Source organism: Cetorhinus maximus, chromosome 5, assembly GCF_964194155.1.
Source record: "Cetorhinus maximus chromosome 5, sCetMax3.hap1.1, whole genome shotgun sequence".
Taxonomy (NCBI): domain Eukaryota; kingdom Metazoa; phylum Chordata; class Chondrichthyes; order Lamniformes; family Cetorhinidae; genus Cetorhinus; species Cetorhinus maximus.
Window position 1 is genome coordinate 168,656,382 of NC_135883.1, and position 18,686 is coordinate 168,675,067.

At 45.2% G+C, this 18,686-nt stretch overlaps 1 protein-coding gene across 1 annotated transcript in view; it reads right to left on the bottom strand.

Annotated features, from left to right (window-relative positions):
* Positions 1-18,686, bottom strand: part of LOC144681151 (dynein axonemal heavy chain 8-like) — a 1,659,468-nt gene that overhangs the window by 1,418,362 nt on the left and 222,420 nt on the right. The window contains exon 11 of the mRNA XM_078542878.1: positions 10,133-10,209. Within this exon, the coding sequence (XP_078399004.1) occupies positions 10,133-10,209 (77 nt within the window). The remainder of the gene's footprint in view (positions 1-10,132; positions 10,210-18,686) is intronic.

Consider the following 18,686-nt stretch of genomic DNA (forward strand, 5'->3'; position numbering starts at 1 on the left):
CTGAAGGACTGGCTGGCTGAGGGCTTCGGTCGCTTGGCAGAGATCCCTGTGAACCAAAGTAGAGATAATTAGTGCATGGCAGCAGAGTCAAAAGCAGGAGAGATAGCACTTACAGTTCCGTTGAGAGAGGGATGATGTGGTGCAGGAACCTCATGTGAGTGTTCGCTACCGACCTCATTGTTGTCGTAGGCATGGTCCATATCCTCACCAGTCAGTGGGACAGCATGTTCCTCAAACTGAGTGAGGGGTCTGATGTGGGCCACTCCACCCCTGATCTGGGACCTCTCCCTGCTGTTGTGAGCCAGCTTTTCCTGCATGAAAACAAATGGAGATAGTGTGAGCATGGCACTGCATGGAATGTTTGTGCAGTGAGCGGAGCCATGGTCAAGATGAGGACCCGAACTCCAGAGGATATGAGCCTGATGGAAATGTGAGGGTGTGTATGAGAGGTAATGACGTTGTCACTTCAGGTGTGAGATCCCTGTGGATGCGTGATGGGTTTGGGAGCGTGTAAGCTGAGAGCGATGTGGTGGTTGACTTCCCTGGCGGAACAGATGAGAGCATTCATCCCTTTCCGGCACTGGATAGTTGATCTCCTCTGAGCTCCAGTGGCGCTGACTGTCGCTGCCACCGCCTCCCAGGCCAGATTGGTGACTCTGGTGGATCTCCTGTAGCCAGTGCGGGGGTAGAGGACATTTGTGGCGGCCTTCCATTGCGTCCAGCAGGTACTCCAAGGAGGCATCACTAAATTTGGGGACTGCTGTCTTCTTTGCTTTCGGAACCATCTGTTGCCTGGTTTGTAGATATGAAGTAGGCATGCACTCTGATGCACTTTAAGTATGGTGCTCAGAGCGAGGAAGCGCTGAGGTCATGGTGTGGCAGGCAAATCCAAACCTGCCCGCCAGCGATCTGGAATGTTTCACGTGAATGTGTTATTAATGAGGCAGGACACGCCGGCAAGGGGACGATACCGTGTGAAAACACGCCATTACCACCAGCGGGTAAAATCACGTTTTTCACACCTGCTACCACACTTAGTGCAAACCTGGGGCAATTCTGTCCAACGTCTGGAGCACTGTGTACAATTTTAGTCTCCTTATTCGAAAAAAGGATATAACTGCTTTAGATGCAATTCAGAGAGGGTTCATCCGACTCATTCCTGGGATGAAGGGTTGATCCTATGAAGAAAGGTAAAACAAGTTGGGCCGAAATCCATTGGAGTTTAGAAGAATGAGAGGTGATCTTTTTGATCACATGACTGGATTCTTGGAGACATAAGATCCTGAGGCTACCCGGAGGACGTTTCCTCTTGTGGGGCAGAGTAAAAATACTGGACGTTGTTTAAAATTAAAAGGTTTTTCTTTAAGACAGAGGTGAGGAAAAAAAAATTCTCTCAGAGGGTTGTTGGTTTATGGAATTCTCGTCCCTAGAAATTTAGACAAGTCTGGGAACGAAATTTTCAGTTTCAGGCATCATGGCAGGTGGGGTTGGGGCGTGGGGAAATATGGTTTCAAGCCATTGTGAAACCAGTTTTTGATCATCCGCTTCACCTGTCAATGGCGGGCCATGTTTCCCACTGCCGCACGTCAAGAACCAAATTTCAATACTTTAGCATCCCATTATAAGGCCTGCTCACCAGAATCATCCCCCACACTGGATCATCCGGACACATGGCGTGATTTCATGCCAATGTGTTTCACAACTGTACTTAAGCAATGCGCATCTGGCAAGCTGCACTTCGCTCGGGAGAAGTTAAAGAAAATTAGAAAGGCAACAAGGAACTATGGAAATAATTTACTGAGAAACATAAAACAAAATAGCAAAACATTTTACTGGCATACAAGGTGAAAAAAAGGAAAGTTGAGATTGTGGAGCTTTTTGCCTCCAGTATTTGCAGTGGGTCATGTAAGCTTGAGGCAATAAAGTATTTAAAATTTCGTCCAGTCTTTCAACGATTAGTACAAACTGCTGTGCAGAAAAAATTTACAACAAACTAAAATGTAGATATCAATAACATAAATAATCCTAAAAAAATTATAGCAAAGTAGTTTGTGTGACTCGACTGCTGAATGTGGGAGTTTGTGGATAGCAAAACTATTCCAGACAAACACATTTGTTAATGTGAATTACCTGGAAAAACTCAGCAGGTCTGGCAGCATCGGCGGAGAAGAAAAGAGTTGACGTTTCGAGTCCTCATGACCCTTCAACAGAACTGAGTAAAGTTAGGAGAGGGGTGAAATATAAGCTGGTTTAAGGTGGGGGGTGGGGTGGGGGGGAGAGAAGTTCGGGGGGCTGGGGTGGTAGTAGGGACAAGCAAGCAGTGATAGGAGCAGATAATCAAAAGATGTCACAGACAAAGGAACAAAGACGTGTTAAAGGTGGTGATATTATCTAAGAGAATGTGCTAATTAAGAATGGATGGCAGGACACTCAAGGTACAGCTCTAGTAGGGGGTGATGGAGGAGTGGACCAGGGTGTCCCGGAGGGAACGATCCCTACGGAATGCCGCTAGTGGGGGTGAAGGGAAGATGTGTTTGGTGGTGGCATCATGCTGGAGTTGGCGGAAATGGCGGAGGATGGTCCTTTGAATGCGGAGGCTGGTGGGGTGATTAGTGAGGACAAGGGGGACCCTATCATGTTTCTGGGAGGGAGGAGAAAACCTCGGTTAAGGAAGAAGGAGGACATGTCAGAGGAACTATTTTTGAAGCTAGCATCATCAGAACAGATGCGACGGAGGCGAAGGAACTTCTTCCTTAACTGAAGTTTTCCACCCACAGTCATTGACAGGGCCCTCAACCGTGTCCGGCCCATCTCCCGCGCATCCGCCCTCACGCCTTCTCCTCCCTCCCAGAAACATGATAGGGTCCCCCTTGTCCTCACTAATCACCCCACCAGCCTCCGCATTCTACTCCTCAACCCTCACCTATGGCACCTCCCAAAGCCCACGCAGAAGATGCAACACCTGCCCCTTCACTTCCTCTCTCCTCACCGTCCAAGGGCCCAAACACTCCTTTCAAGTGAAGCAGCATTTCACTTGCATTTTCCCTAACTTAGTCTACTGCATTCATTGCTCCCAATGCGGTCTCCTCTACATTGGAGAGACCAAACGTAAACTGGGCGACCGCTTTGCAGAACACCTGCGGTCTGTCCGCAAGAAAGACCCAAACCTCCCTGTCGCTTGCCATTTTAACACTCCACCCTGCTCTCTTGCCCACATGTCTGTCCTTGGCTTGCTGCATTGTTCCAGTGAAGCCCAACGCAAACTGGAGGAACAGCACCTCATCTTCCGACTAGGCACTTTACAGCCTTCCGGACTGAATATTGAATTCAACAACTTTAGATCTTGAACTCCCTCCCCCATCCCCACCCCCTTTCCGTTTCTTCCCCATCCCTTTTGTTTTTTTCCAATAATTTATATAGATTTTTCTTTTCCCACCTATTTCCATTATTTTAAAATCTGTAATGCCCTGTCAGTCTTTCCACCCTACCCCCACTAGAGCTGTACCTTGAGTGTCCTGCCATCCATTCTTAATTAGCACATTCTCTTAGATAATATCACCACCTTTAACACGTCTTTGTTCCTTTGTCTGTGACATCTTTTGATTATCTGCTCCTATAACTGCTTGCTTGTCCCTACTACCACTCACCCCCCCAACTTCTCTCCCCCCACCCCACCCCCCACCTTAAACCAGCTTATATTTCACCCCTCTCCTAACTTTACTCAGTTCTGCTAAAGGGTCATGAGGACTCAAAACGTCAACTCTTTTCTTCTCCGCCGATGCTGCCAGACCTGCTGAGTTTTTCCAGGTAATTCTGTTTTTGTTTTGGATTTCCAGCATCCGCAGTAGTTTTTTGTTTTTACATTTGTTAATGTCTCCATCTCAGTTCTCTCCAGTTCAGATTCATTGAGATGTAGTGAGATTTGGCAATGCTCTAACACAAATGGCAGGGTGGGGAGAGGTAACTTGACAGTTTACTCCAGACCTCAGTCACACCTTTTAGGGAGGTGCAAGATAAGAACAGAGTTTGCATGAACAGCAGCTGTGGAGTAAAGGGGACCCAGGTGAGTAGAGAATGAGGATTTGCAGAAACTGATGCTTTCATACTTGCTACATGTGAGGATAAGCATAAAGACTATCGGAAGAACAGCCAGAATGCTGATCATAGCATCGTGGAGCAGAAGGCTGCCCAAAAGGCGGCGGAAGAGGAGGAGGGGAAGCATAATAAAGATGTTGTAAGATATTCTATAATTAGGTGAACAGAGAGCATATTTTGTAAGCAGTTATCAAGAGTCCAACATCTAATTGCCTACCTGGTGCCAGACTGAGGGACATCTCAAATTGGTTTGAAGGGATATTGCAGAGGGAGGGGGAGAATCCAGTCATGTGATCCACGAAAAGGTTAACAACTTTATAATTTGATTTTGTTAGAAGTGTGTTTCAGTAAAACAAAACTGTAAGCAGAAAAGCAGAACTAGAGAGTAACAGATGTGTGTCAAACAGAATAATAAATGAGACAGGCAAGCCAGTAGAACAAAGAACAAGGCCAGGGAATGAGTGAGTGTTGAATACAAGTAGGCCCAGTCTCCTGCACAATCAGCAAGATATGGTGGTCTTGTGAGAATGAGAACAATGTCTACTGTCTGTCCACATGGAAATAAGTGATCAAAGCCAAAGGCATCTGTTGAACATGTGCTTGTGAGTTGACAAGATTAGAATGTGTGTATGTGAATAACTGTGTATAAAAAATGGCGATTTCGATATAATCTGTAGAGTAAGGTCTTGGACTGCCCAAGGCTGGCACTCCCTGTGTACGCTTGATTGATTAATAAACAATCGTGGCCTGTACCTGAGTCTCCCGGTGGTTTGTCGAGCTGAACTACAACAGGGCCAACCAATTGGGGTAGAGTAGGGGAGAGATCTTGTTTGGAAAGCATCAGGAACTAGGAGCTAAATTAAAGGATGGGATCTCAAGGGATATAATGTCTGGGTTGCAATCCTGAGCCACATACAGATTGGGTTCAGGATAATCAGATCAGGGGGGTGAACATGTGGTTCAAAGGGTGGTTGAGAAAGAAGTTTGAATCCATGGAACAGTGGCACCAGCATTGGGACAGGAAGGAACTGTACTGTTGGGACAAACACAAGAGCGCCAGCAGAAAAGATAAATAGGGTGGTCACAAGGTTTCAAAATAGTAAATGGAGGTGAGAGCTCAGGTGGAAAAGGTAGCATTAATATTAGTTTGAAAATAAAGAAGGGGCAGAGAGTAGATTAACAATCATAAATTGTCCTTTAGGCACTAAGAGAAGAAGGTAAAAACCTAAAAGGTGTAGGGGTGGACTTATGGGCGGGGGTGCGGGGGGATGGGGATGCTGGGGATTACCTGCCCCCCACAATGAGCTAAAAGTTGGTTGGCACTTCACCAATGTGAAATGTGGCTGCCCCACAGCGATAATACGTTGGGGGTGACCTTAATTGGATCAGAGTGAGACATCTGCCCCTTGGGGACAGGAAGTCCCATCCTTGGGAGCTGCTGACCAATCTGATTGGCTGGCAGATCTGTAATCCCAGCAGCACCAGGTGGGCAGAAGCGGTCGCAGAGCTGATGGCCACCCACGATGGCTCCTTGGCACCATTTTACGCGGGCAGACCAATTAAGGCCTGTCCAGCGTAAGACACGAGCCATAGTGCTCAGCGCTACCTGTGCAGGCGGGGGGGAGGGAGAGTTGGGGCCAGCGCTCTTTCGTGCGCATGCCGCAAAAGAGCGCTTCAGTCTCCCTGAGGCATAGAACTAATTATTGTAATTATTAAATAAATGGATGTAAAATTCAACTAAACATATCCCATCTCATTTGACGCACTTGTGGATGAGGTTTCCTAAAAAACACGAAGGCAGCCTTTTCGCCTGCACGCCAACTTTAAGGTTGGATGGGAAGCGTTATCAATTACATCAATGACTCCTTTAATGGCCTTAATAGGCCATTTACATATCGGCGGGCGTGCAGCCGACTCCGACACACACCCACCGCACGAAATATTGCGGGACTGCATGATGATGTTGGAACGCACATCTGACGTCATTGCGCATCATTTTACGTGTCGGCTTGTCGGGCCTGGCCCCATACACCGACTGAAAAGTCCTGCCCCAGAAGGGAGTAGTGGCCACTGCTCGGAATACAAGTAGTCCCAAGGAAGAGGTGAACATTTTTCCCGGACTTCAGGCAAGTCTGGGGATTTTGGGCAGGAACAACTAGAAGACTACAGCAAGTTGGGGGGAAGGGTTAGAGAGACCAGAGGGTAGGGACAAAGGGGTGCCCCTGTGGGCACAGGAGGTACCTGAAAGGAGGGGTACCCCCCTTTCTGCTCACCAGTAGCCGCTCACCAGCTTTCTGCAGCGAAAGCTGTCGGGCTGTTCACCATGCCCCTGCCTTCCCCTGCAGACCGAAAAATGTGGCAGAAGCAAAATGAAGCTTGTAAGTGACAGTTAATTGTCCACTTAAGAGCTTCAACAGGCTTAAGAGCGGGCAGGCTGCGTAATGCATACCCGCCCTCTATAATGTGGGAGACAGGTTAGAGGTGGGCGGGAAAACAGAAAACAGCAGAGGGCTGGCAAACTGCTGTTTTTTACGTGCCCAGCCTCCCCTTCCACTTTCAAATAAACTGGTGAGAGGGGAGGGGGAGGCGTAATTATCACCCTGTAGGAACTAAACCAGGAGAGAGAAATAAGAAATATGCGAGTAAAGCATTAGTGCAGAAGGACATTCTAGAGTTTGGGCCCAAATAAGCATTCTTTACACAAAGGACCAAATTAAATGAACTGCAGGTACAAATTCAACTGAGAGAGTATGGAATTATTGAGACATGGTTACAAGAGTGTCAGTACTGAGGACTTAATATGCTATCTTGTACTAGAAAGAGAGGAAGCTTATAAATCAGAAGAAGTAGCCTTGGTGGTTAAGAATGAAATCACTTCAATGATAAGAGAGGCAAGCAGTGGACACTTCATGTGTAGAATTAAGAGATTGGAAAGGAATTAAAGTTTTTCTGGGAGTTACGTGTTGCCATCTCTGGAGCAGCTGTGCAGTGGTACAATGAATAATTTTTTTATTCATTCTTGGCATGTGGGAACCGCTAACTAAGCCAGCATTTATTGCCCATCCCTAATTGCCCTTGAGAATAAATGCAGAGATTATGCAAGCATGTCAAAGGCAGAGTGGTTTTAATGGGGGATCTTAAGTTTCATGTGGATGGGGATAAACAGACAAGCACATGTCAGAAACATAGAGCTGGATTTTAGAGGGTGCTGAGTTCCACACCCCAGCTAAAAAATCGGGAGGCTGCCCACAAAAAAGCTGTTGCTCCATAGCCATTTAGTGATTGGCGGAGCATCAATTGGCTCAGGGCGAGACTTCTGCCCCCATCTGGAGAGTAAGTCTTGCCAATCAGGTTGGCCAGCAGCTCTACAGTCCCAGCAGGGCCAAGTATGAGCACAGGCCACCGAAGAAGTTGAACTAATAGGGGCTGGATTTAGGTAAGTCTGGTGTATCGCTGGGTCAGATTGAGGCCCCAGGAAATTGTTCTGGAAAGATTTTCCAAAAATGTGTCCTACAACCAATATTATATTAGGCAATGGGTGTAATGAGCCAGTTATACTTTAGAGCCTCATGATTTGTGAACATTAATCACTTTGATTTACGGTTATAATCTCATCTGCACGATCACAGAATTACAGAATCACCTAATTTTAACAGCACAGAAGGAGGCTATTTGGCCCATCGGGTCTGCACCAGCTCTCCAAATGAGCATTGTGACCTAGTGCCATTGTCCTGCCATTTCCCCATACCCCTGCACATTGTTTCTATTCAATAATCATCTAATGCACTCTTGAGTGCCTCGATCGAACCTGCCTCCACCACACTTTTAGGCAAACCACTCGTTGTGTGAAAAAGATTTCTCTCACATCACATTTGCTTCTTTAGCAAATCACTTTAAATCTGTGCCCTCTCGTTCTCGATCCTTCTATGTGCAGGAACAGCTTCTCCCTATCTACTCTGTCCAGCCTACTCATGATTTTGAACATCTCGATCTAACCTCCTTTTAGCCTTCTTCTCTCTAAGGAGAACAGTCCCAAACTCTCCAGTCTATCCTCATAGCTGAAGTTTCTCATCCCTGGAACCATTCTTGTAAACCTGTTCCGCACTCTCTCCAATGTGTTCACATCCTTCTTATAGTGTGGCACCTAGAACTGTACACAATACTCCAGCCGAGGTATAATGAGTGTCTTATATAAATTCAGCCTAACCTCTTTGCTCTTGTACTCTATGGCCCTATTAATAAAGCTCAGAGTGCTTGTAGTAAAATGGAGTAGGGTCGCACATAATCAACGTGCAGTAGCTCCATTGCACCCATGGGAATGACCGGGGTGTCCATGGATGCGCCTCCACGTTTATTACGTGCGACCCTTCTTGGGCACAATGTTTCTTTTACTGATTGACTCCCACAAAATAATGTCAGTCCCACAAGAAGAAATGCAGTCTTCATCTATGCTTGAGTCTGTTCCGCATGTAGAAGACAGGTCACATGATTTGGAAGTACTGCTGGGGCCTGTGGGACCCGAGGGGATCGGAGAGACAAACCTGCCAATTTCCATTGAGGAACCTAGTGGAAAACTGTCCCCTGTAAAAGTGGTCTCGGAAAAATGAGCTGAAGTTGTTGAACACGTCCGAGAAAGCCTTCTGAGAGAATTGATTTGTAAATAGTTATTAATGTAAATAGTTCACATGTTATTAAGTTTGTCAACTGTATTTTTTAAGTGAAGGGGGAGAACGTGGTAAAGTGGAGTACCATGTCCCTTTAAAAGAATGCAAGTGGACTAACCATGTGACAGTACTGACCAATCAATGTATAGCACAGGCTACTGGTTAACTGTATGTGTAGAGCTGGTGGTGGTTGTGGGAGCATGCAAGGATTTAGTGCTCTGCCTTCCATTGCAATAAACAATCACAGTTTGTTCTTATGTCAATCTCTCTCCATTATTGATAGCGAGCATCAACTAACAAGTGTATATGAAGGCGTGCAATTCGAATTTAATCGACTAGTGAACTTATAGACTCTAGACATAAAAATACTATATGCTTTATTAACTTTTCTCTTCAACTGTCCTGCCACCTTCAATGATCTATACACCCAGGTCCCTCTGCTCCTGCACCCTCTTTGAAATTTCACTCCTTATTTCATATTGTTTGTCCATGTTCTTCCTACCAAAATGCATCACCTCACACTTCTCTGCACTGAACTTCATTTGCCACCTATTTGCCCACTCCACCCACTTGCCTATGTCCTCTTGAAGTTCCACACTGCCCTCTTGCAGTTCACAACACACTGAGCCTTCATATCATCTACAAACTTTGAAATTGTCCCCTGCACACCAAGATCTAGATCATTAACATATATCAGGAAAAGCCAAGGGTCCCAATACCAACCCCTGGGGAACCCCACTACAAATCTTCCTCCAGCCCAAAAAATATCCATTGACCATTACTCTCTACTTCCTATTTTTCAACCAATTTTGTATCCACATTGCTATTATCCCTTTTCTTTCATGAGCAATAACTTTTTTCACAAGTTTATTGTGTGGCACTGCTTTTTGAAAGTCCATGTACACCACATCAACATTACCCTCATTGACCTTCTCTGTTACCTCTGAAAACCTCCTGTTAGTTAAAGACAGAAGGTGAATTCTGGATCACAGGTGACAGAAAGACTAAAAACAATATACCTTAGAAAATATTTAACCTAAAAATCCCAAAAAACAACAGGCCCCCAAATCTGCACACAGGACTCTAATCATTAATGTAGATATTTATAACCAATATGTTCTATATCTTCATTTATAACAGTCGAAACAGTTTCATCGAGTCAGCTGCACACTCTGACTTTTCAAAATGAAATAATATCCTGAGTAGATAAAAATTGGTTCCTGTGGCTAAAGAGATTTTACCTTCATGGAAATTTAAGTACAAACATGGTAACTTTTTCACCCGAAATCCCGGAAGTTCATCAGAAAATATAAAGCTAATCATTTCTACAATTTATTTTTTGTTCATTATAAAATATTCACTCTAAAACCTACCTCTGCAAAACTTGTAAAGCATGCCGTGAAGAAATAATTTTAGCAAAACAGCTACTCATGAAATCATCAAGCAAGTTCTGAAATATTTAAACAGAGAATTACCAGTCATTATGATTTCAATGATCGTTCCCTAAATGTATTCTATAAAGCATTTTACAAATTTGTGAAATATTGGCCCTGTTGTATATTAGGAGGTGAAGAAGGCATAGGAATGTATGAGAAACCCAGCAAGTCTGGGTCCTTATATTTTTCTTCTGTTTCCTGCCTGATAGCTGGCTAAAAGCTGGCTGGGAAAACCACAGAATCACGGAATATTACGTGCAGAAGGAGGCATTTGGCCCATCATGTCTGCGCCAGCTCTCCGAATGAGCATTGTGACTGAATGCCATTTTCCTGCCTTTTCCCTGTACCCCTGCACATTGTTTCTATTCAAATAATCATCTAATGCTCTCTTGAATGCTTCGAATAAACCTGCCTCCATCACACTTCCAAGCTGTGCATTCCAGACTCGAACAATTCGCTATGTGAAAAAGTTTTTTCTCACATCACATTTGCTTCTTTTGCAAATCATTTTAAATCCATACCCTCTTGTTCTCGATCCTTTTACGAGTGATAATAGTTTCTCCCTATCTATTCTATCAAGCTCCTTCATCATTTTGAACACATCTATCAAATCTCCTCTTAGCCTTCTCCTCTACAAGGAGAATAGTCCCAAACTCTCCAATCTATCTTCATACCTGAAGTTTCTCATGCCTGCAATCATTCTTCCTTAAAATTCATTGATGAGATGTGGGCTTCGCTGGCTGGGCCAGCATTTATTGCCCATCCCTAGTTGCCCTTGAGAAGGTGGTGGTGAGCTGCCTTCTTGAACCGTTGCAGCTCATGTGGTGTAGGTACACCCACTGTGCTGTTAGGAAGGGAGTTCCAGGATTTTGACTCAGCGACAGTGAAGGAACGGCGATATATTTCAAAGTCAGGATGGTCAGTGACTTGGAGGGGAACTTTCAGCTGGCGGTGTTCCCATCTATCTACTGCCCCTTGTCCTTCTAGGTGGTAGTGGTCGTGGGTTTGGAAGGTGCTGTCTAAGGAGCCCTGGTGAATTCCTGCAGTGCATCTTGTAGATGGTACACACTGCTGCTAATGTGCGTCAGTGGTGGAGGGAGTGAATGTTTGTGGGTGTGGTGCCAATCAAACGGACTGAACGGTGTCCAGGTTTTTCAGTGTTGTAGGAGCTGCACTCATCCAGGCAAGTGGGTAGTATTCCATCATATTCCTGACTTGTGCCTTGTAGATGGTGGACAGGCGTTGGGGATTCAGGAGGCAAGTTACGCGTCGCATGATTTCTAGCCTCTGAACTGCTCTTGTAGCCAAAGTGTTTACGTGGCTAGTCCAGTTCAGTTTCTGATCAATGGTAACACCCAGGATATTGATGGTGGGTGATTCAGTGATGGGAATGCCATTGAACATCAGGGGGCGATGGTTAGATTTTCTCTTGTTGGAGATGATCATTGCCTGACACTTGTGTGGCGCGAATGTCACTTGCCACTCGTCAGCCCAAGCCTGGATATGGTCCAGGTCTTGCTGCATTTGGACATGGACTGCTTCAGTATCTGAGGAGTCACAAATGGTGCTGAACATTGTGCAATCATCAGCAAACATCCCCACTTCTGACCTTATGATGGAAGGAAGGTCATTGATGAGGCAGCTGAAGATGGTTCTGCTTAGGACACTACCCTGAGGAACTCCTGCAGTGATGTCCTGGTGCTGAGATCACTGACCCCCAACAACCACAACCATCTTCCTTTGTGCTTGGTATGACTCCAACCAGCAGGGAGTTTTCGCCCTGATTCCCATTGATTCCAGTTTTGCTAGCGCTCCTTGAAGCCACACTCGGTCAAATGCTGCCTTGACGTCAAGGGCAGTCACTCTCCCCTCACCTCGGGAGTTCAGTTCTTTTGCCCATGTTTGAACCAAGGCTGTAACAAGGTCAAGAGCTCAGTGGCCCTGGCGGAACCCATACTGAGCAGGTTATTGCTAAGCAATTGCCGTTTGATAGCACTGTTGATGACCTCTTCCATTACTTTACGGATGATGGAGATTAGACTGATGGGGCAGTAATTGTCCTGCTTTTTGTGTACAGGACATACCTGGGCAATTTTCCATGTGGCTGGGTAGATGCCAGTGTCATAGCTGTACTGCGACAGCTTGGCTGGAGGTACAGCAAATTCTGGAACACTATTGTCAGGGCCCATAGCGTTTGCAATATCCAGTGCCTTCAGCCATTTCTTGATATCACATGGAGTGAATCGAATTGGCTGAAGGCTGGCATCTGTGATGCTGGGGGCCTCTGGAGGAGGCTGAGATAGATCATCCACTTGGTACTTCTGGCTGAAGATTGTCGCAAATGCTCCAGCCTTATCTTTTGCACTGCTGTGCTGGGCTCCTCCATCAATCAGGATGGGGATATTTGTGGAGCTACCTCCTCCAGTGAGCTGTTTAATTGTCCACCACCATTCACGACTGGATGTGGCAGGACTGCAGAGCTTAGATTTGATCCGTTGGTTATGGGATCGCTTAGCTTTGTCTATCACTTGCTGCTTATGCTGTTTGGCATGCAAACAGTACTGTTTTATAGCTTCACCAGGTTGACACCTCATTTTTAGGTATGCCTGGTGCTGCTCCTGGCATGCCATCCTGCACTCTTCATTGGATCAGGGTTGATCCCCTGGCTTGATGGTAATGGTAGGGTAGGGGATATGCCAGACCATGAGGTTACAAATTGTGTTCGAGTACAATTCTGCTGCTACCAATGGCTTGAGTTGCTAGATCTGTTCAAAATCTACCCCATTTAGAATGGTGGTAGTGCCACACTTCTTAATGGAGGGTATCCTCAATGTGAAAGCAGACTTCATCTCCACAATGACTGTATGGTGGTCACTCCTACCACTACTGTCATGGGCAGTTGCATCTGTGGCAGGATGAGGCCAAGTATGTTTTTCCCTTTTGTTTTAGTGCCTGTGTGGCACTACCCCCATGCTAAATGGATAGATTTAAAACAGATCTCACAACTCATGGGCATCCATGAGGCGCTGTGGGCCATTACCACTGACAATGATTTCATGGTCATTATGAGAGTTTTAATTCCAGAATTTTATTGAATTCAAATTCCACCATTTTTTGTGGCAGGATTCGAACCCAGGTCCCCAGAGCATTACCCTGAGTCTCTGGTTCACTAGTCCAGTGACAATACCACTAATTCATTGCCTCCCCCAAGTAATAAGATCAGGGCTGATCTAATATTGACCTTAATTCTGCATCCCACCTACATCCAATAGCCTATCATCGCTTTGCTTTCCAACCATTTATCCACCTCTGCTTAAAAATGTTAGACACTGCTTCCACCACATTTTCAGGAAGAGAGTTCCAAGACTCACAACCCTCTGAGTGAAAAAAATTCACCTCATCTGTTTTAAATGGGCGACCCATTATTTTTAAACAGTGACCCCTAGTTCCAGGATCTCCCACAAGAGGAAACATCACCTCCACATCCACCCTGTTAGGACCCCTCAGGATCTTACTTGTTTCAATCAAGTCACCTCTTACTCTTCTAAACTCCAGCCAATACAAGCCTAGTCTGTCCAACCTTTCCTCGTAAGACAACACATCCATTCCAAGTATTAGTCTGGTAAACCTTCTCTGATCTGCTTCCAACAAATTTACATCCTTCCTTAAATAAGGTGGCCAATACTGTACATAGTACTCCAAATGTGGTCTCACTAGTGCCCTGTACAACTGAAGCATAACCTGCCTACTTTTGTATTCAATTCCCCTCGCAATAAATGATAACATTCTATTAGCTTTCCTATCTCTCACCATTTAGATAATATGCTTCTCTTTTATTCTTCCTGCCAAAATGGACAATTTCACATTTTCTCACATTATACTCCATTTGCAAGATCTTTGCCCACTCACTTAACTTATCTATATATTTTTGTAGCCTCCTTATGCCCTCCTCAAAACTTACTTTCCTACCTATCTTTGTGTCATCAGCAAATTTGGCAACCATCCCATCAATTCCTTCATCCAAGACAATTATATAAATGGTAAACAGTTGAGGTCCCCACACTAAACCCTGTTCCACATCACTTGTTACATCTTGCCAACCTGAAAAATACCTATTTATGCCTACTCTCTGCCCTCCTGTTAGCCAGCCAATCTTTTATCCATGGCAATATGTTACCCTCTATATCATTAACTTTTTATTTTCCACAGTAACCTTTGATGTGACAGTTTATCAAATGCCTTCTGGAAATCTAAGTATAGTAAACCCACCGGTTCCGCTTTATCCACAGCACACGTTGCTTCCTCAAAGAACCCCAATAAGTTGGTTACACACAATTTCCCTTTCACAAAAGCATGTTGACTCTGCTTGATGACCTTGAGCTCATGCAAGTGCCCCACTATAACTTTTTAAATAATAGTTTCTAACATTTTCCCTATGATAGATGATATGCTAACTAGCCTGTAGTTTCCCGTTTTCTGTCACCCTCCCTTTTTGAATAATGGAGCTACATTTGCTATCTTCCAATCTAATGGGATCTTCTCAAATCTAGGGAGTTTTGGAAAATTAAAGCCAATACATCAACTATTTCACTAGATACCTCTTTTAAGACCCTAGGATGAAGTCCATCAGGAGCCGGGGTCTTGTCAGCTCGCAGCGCCAACAATTTACTCAGCACCATTTCTCTGGTGATTATAATTTTACTGACATCCTTCCCCACTTGCATTTCCTGGTTTATAGCTGCTTCTGGGATGTTATTGGTATCTTCTATATGAAAACCGTGCAAAGTACCTGTTTAATTCATCTTCCATCTCCTGCTTGCCATTAAAAATCCTCTAGACTCACTTTCTTCAAGACCAATGCTCACCTTGTTAACTCGTTTCTTTTTAAAATATTTATAAAATCTCTTACTATCTGTTTTTATATTTCTGGCTAGTTTTCTCTCATACTCTAGTTTCCCTCCTTATTAATCTTTTAGTCATTCTTTCCTCCTCCTTATATTCTGTCCAATCTTTTGACCTGCCATCTGTCTTTGCATAATTATGTGCATTTTCTTTAAGTTTGATACTATCTTTAACCTTTCTACTTAACCACAGGTGGTGTGTCCGTCCCTTGGAATTTTTCTCACTCGTTGGAATGTACCTATTCTGTGCATTCTGAAATATTGCCTTAAATATCAGCCACTGCATCTCTATTGACCCAACCCTTAACCTAATTTTCCAATTCACTTTAGCCAACTGTAAGATTATGTGCCCCTGCAATTGCCTCTCTTACTTCCTTCAATATCCTTGGATGCATCTCACCCGGTCAGCTTTAAGTACCAACAGTTGATCCAACACTTTCTCCTTATCAATTTTGAACCCTTCCAGTGAAAGAGTCTCCTTCTCTATCACCGTGGCCTCAGTGGCATCTGCTTCCTTGGTAAAGACAGATGCAAAGTATGTATTTAACATCTCAGTAATGCCCCCTGCCTCCATGTGTAAATCCCCTTTTTGGTCCCTAATCAGCCCTACTCCTCTTTTTACCACCCTCTTACTCTTTGTGTGCTGCCTAGAAGACTTTGGGTTCCCCTTTATGTTGGCTGCCAGTCTTTTCACATTTCTTTGCTTCTCTTATTTGCTTTCTCACCTCCAGTCTGAAATTTCTGAATTCCACTTGGTTCTCAATTGTATTTTCTACCTGACAGAAGCACACCTTTTTCTTCTTTATCTTAATTTCTATGGCTTTTTCATCCAGGGAGCGCTGGATTTGTTTGTCCTACCTTTTCCTTTTGAGGGAATATACCTTGACTGTGCCTGAACCATTTGTTCTTTGAAGTAGCCCATTGTTCAGCTACAAGTTTTCCTGCCAACCTTTGGCTCCAGTCCATCTAGCCCAGCTCCAGTGAAGTCAACTCTCTCCCAGTTAATTATTCCTACTCTGTATTGCACATTGTCCTTTTCTACCATCATCTTAAACCTTAGGATACAATGATCACTGTCTCCTAAATGTTCCCCCACTGATACTTGATCTAGTTGGCCCACCTCATTTCCAAGAACCAGGTCCAACAGTGCATCCTTTCTTGTTCGATTGGACACATACTGCTCGAAAAAAGTCTCCTGAACACAATATAGGAACTCTTGCCACTCTGCGCTTGTTATGACTGATGCAGTTGGTAAAGCAGAGTTATTTAAAAATCCCAGAGGGAAACTTTAACAACTGTCATACCCTATAATTTTAAGTGGAAAAACTCAGCAGGTCTGACAGCATCTGCGGAGAGGAATAGAATAAATGTTTCGAGTCCGTATGACTCTTCACCAGAACTAAGGAAAAGTAGAAAAGAGGTGAAATATAAGCCGGTTTAAGGGGCAGGGTGGGACAGGTAGAGCTGGATAGTTGGCCAGTGATAGGTGGAGATTGCCAAAAGATGTCATAGACAAAAGGACAAAGGGGTGTTGACGGTGGTGATATTAGCTAAGAAATGTGCTAATGGTGACATTAAGGGTTGAAAGTAGGATGAGCAAGGGACAGATAGCCCGAGTGGGGGTGGGGTGGGGGGAAGGGATCAAAATAGGCTGAAAGGTAAAGATAAAACAATGGATGGAAATACATATTAAAATAATGGAAACAGGTGGAAGAAAATATATATATAAATTATTGGAAAAAAGGCGATCGGAAAGGGGGTGGGGATAGAGGAGAGAGTTCATGATCTAAAGTTGTTGAACTCAATATTCAATTCAGAAGGTTGTAAAGTGCCTAGTCGGAAGATGAGGTGCCGTTCCTCCAGTTTGCATTGAGCTTCACTGAAATAATGCAGAAGGCCAAGGATGGACATGTAGGCATGAGAGCAGGGTGAAGTGTTGAAATGGCAAGCGACAGGGAGGTCTGGGTCATGCTTGCGGACAGACCCAAGGTGTTCTGAAAAGCGGTCACCCAGTCTGCGTTTGGTCTCTCCAATGCAGAGGAAACCGCATTGGGAGCAATGAATGCAGTAGACTAAATTGAGGGAAGTGCAAGTGAAATGCTGCTTCACTTGAAAGGAGTGTTTGGGCCCTTGGACGGTGAGAAGAGGGGAAGTAAAGGGGCAGGTGTTGCACCTTCTGCGGTTGCATGGGAAGGTGCCATGGGAGGGGGTTGAGGTGTAGGGGGTGATGGAGGAGTGGACCAGGGTGTCCCGGAGGGAATGATCCCTGCGGAATGCCGCCGGGGGGATGAAGGGAAGATGTGTTTGGTAGTGGTATCGTGCTGGAGTTGGTGGAAATGGCGGAGGATGATCCTTTGAATGCGGAAGCTGGTGGGGTGATAAGTGAGGACAAGGGGGACCCTGTCATGGTTCTGGGAGGGAGAGGAAGGTGTGAGGGCGGATGCGCGGGAGATGGGCCAGACACAGTTGAGGGCCCTTTCAACCACCGTGGGTGGAAAACCTCAGTTAAGGAAGAAGGAAGACATGTCAGAGGAACTGTTTTTGAAAGTGGCATTATCAGAACAGATGCGACAGAGGCGAAGGAACTGAGAAAATGGGATGGAGTCCTTACAGGAAGCGGGGTGTGAGGAGCTGTAGTCAAGGTAGCTGTGGGAGTCGGTAGGCTTGTAATGAATATTGGTGGACAGTCTATCACCAGAAATTGAGACAGAGAGGTCAAGGAAGGAAAGGGAAGTGTCAGAGATGGACCACGTGAAAATGATGGAGGGGTGGAAATTGGAAGCAAAATTAATAAATTTTTCCAGGTCCAGACGAGAGCATGAAGCAGCACCAAAGCAATCATCGATGTACCGGAGAAAAAGTTGTGGGAGGGAGCCGGAGTAGGACTGGAGCAAGGAATGTTCCACATACCCCATAAAGAGACAGATATAACTGGGGCCCATGCGGGTACCCATAGCCACACCTTTTATTTGAAGGAAGTGAGATGAGTTTAAGAAGAAATTGTTCAGTGTTAGAACAAGTTCAACCAAACGGAGAAGAGTACTGGTGGATGGGGATTGTTCGGGCCTCTGTTCGAGGAAGAAGCGGAGAGACTTCAGACCATCCCGGTGGGGGATGGAGGTGTAGAGGGATTGAACGTCCATGGTGAAGAGGAGGTGGTTGGGGCCAGGGAACTGGAAATTGTTGATATGATGTAGGATGTCAGAGGAATCACGGATGTAGGTGGGAAGGTACTGGACAAGGGGAGTGAGAATGGAGTCAAGACAGCAAGAAATGAGTTCCATGGGGCAGGAACAGGCTGACACATCTTCCTTTCACCCCTCCCCGGAGGAATTCCGCAGTGATTGTTCTCTCCGGGACACCCTGGTCCACTCCTCCATCAGCCCCTACACCTCAATCCCCTCCCATCGCACCTTCCCATGCAACCGCAGAAGGTGCAACACGTGCCCCTTTACTTCCCCTCTCCTCACCGTCCAGGGGCCCAAACACTCCTTTCAAGTGAAGCAGCATTTCACTTTCCCTCAATTTAGTCTACTGCATTCGCCGCTCCCAATGCCGTTTCCTCTACATTGGAGAGACCAAACGCAGAC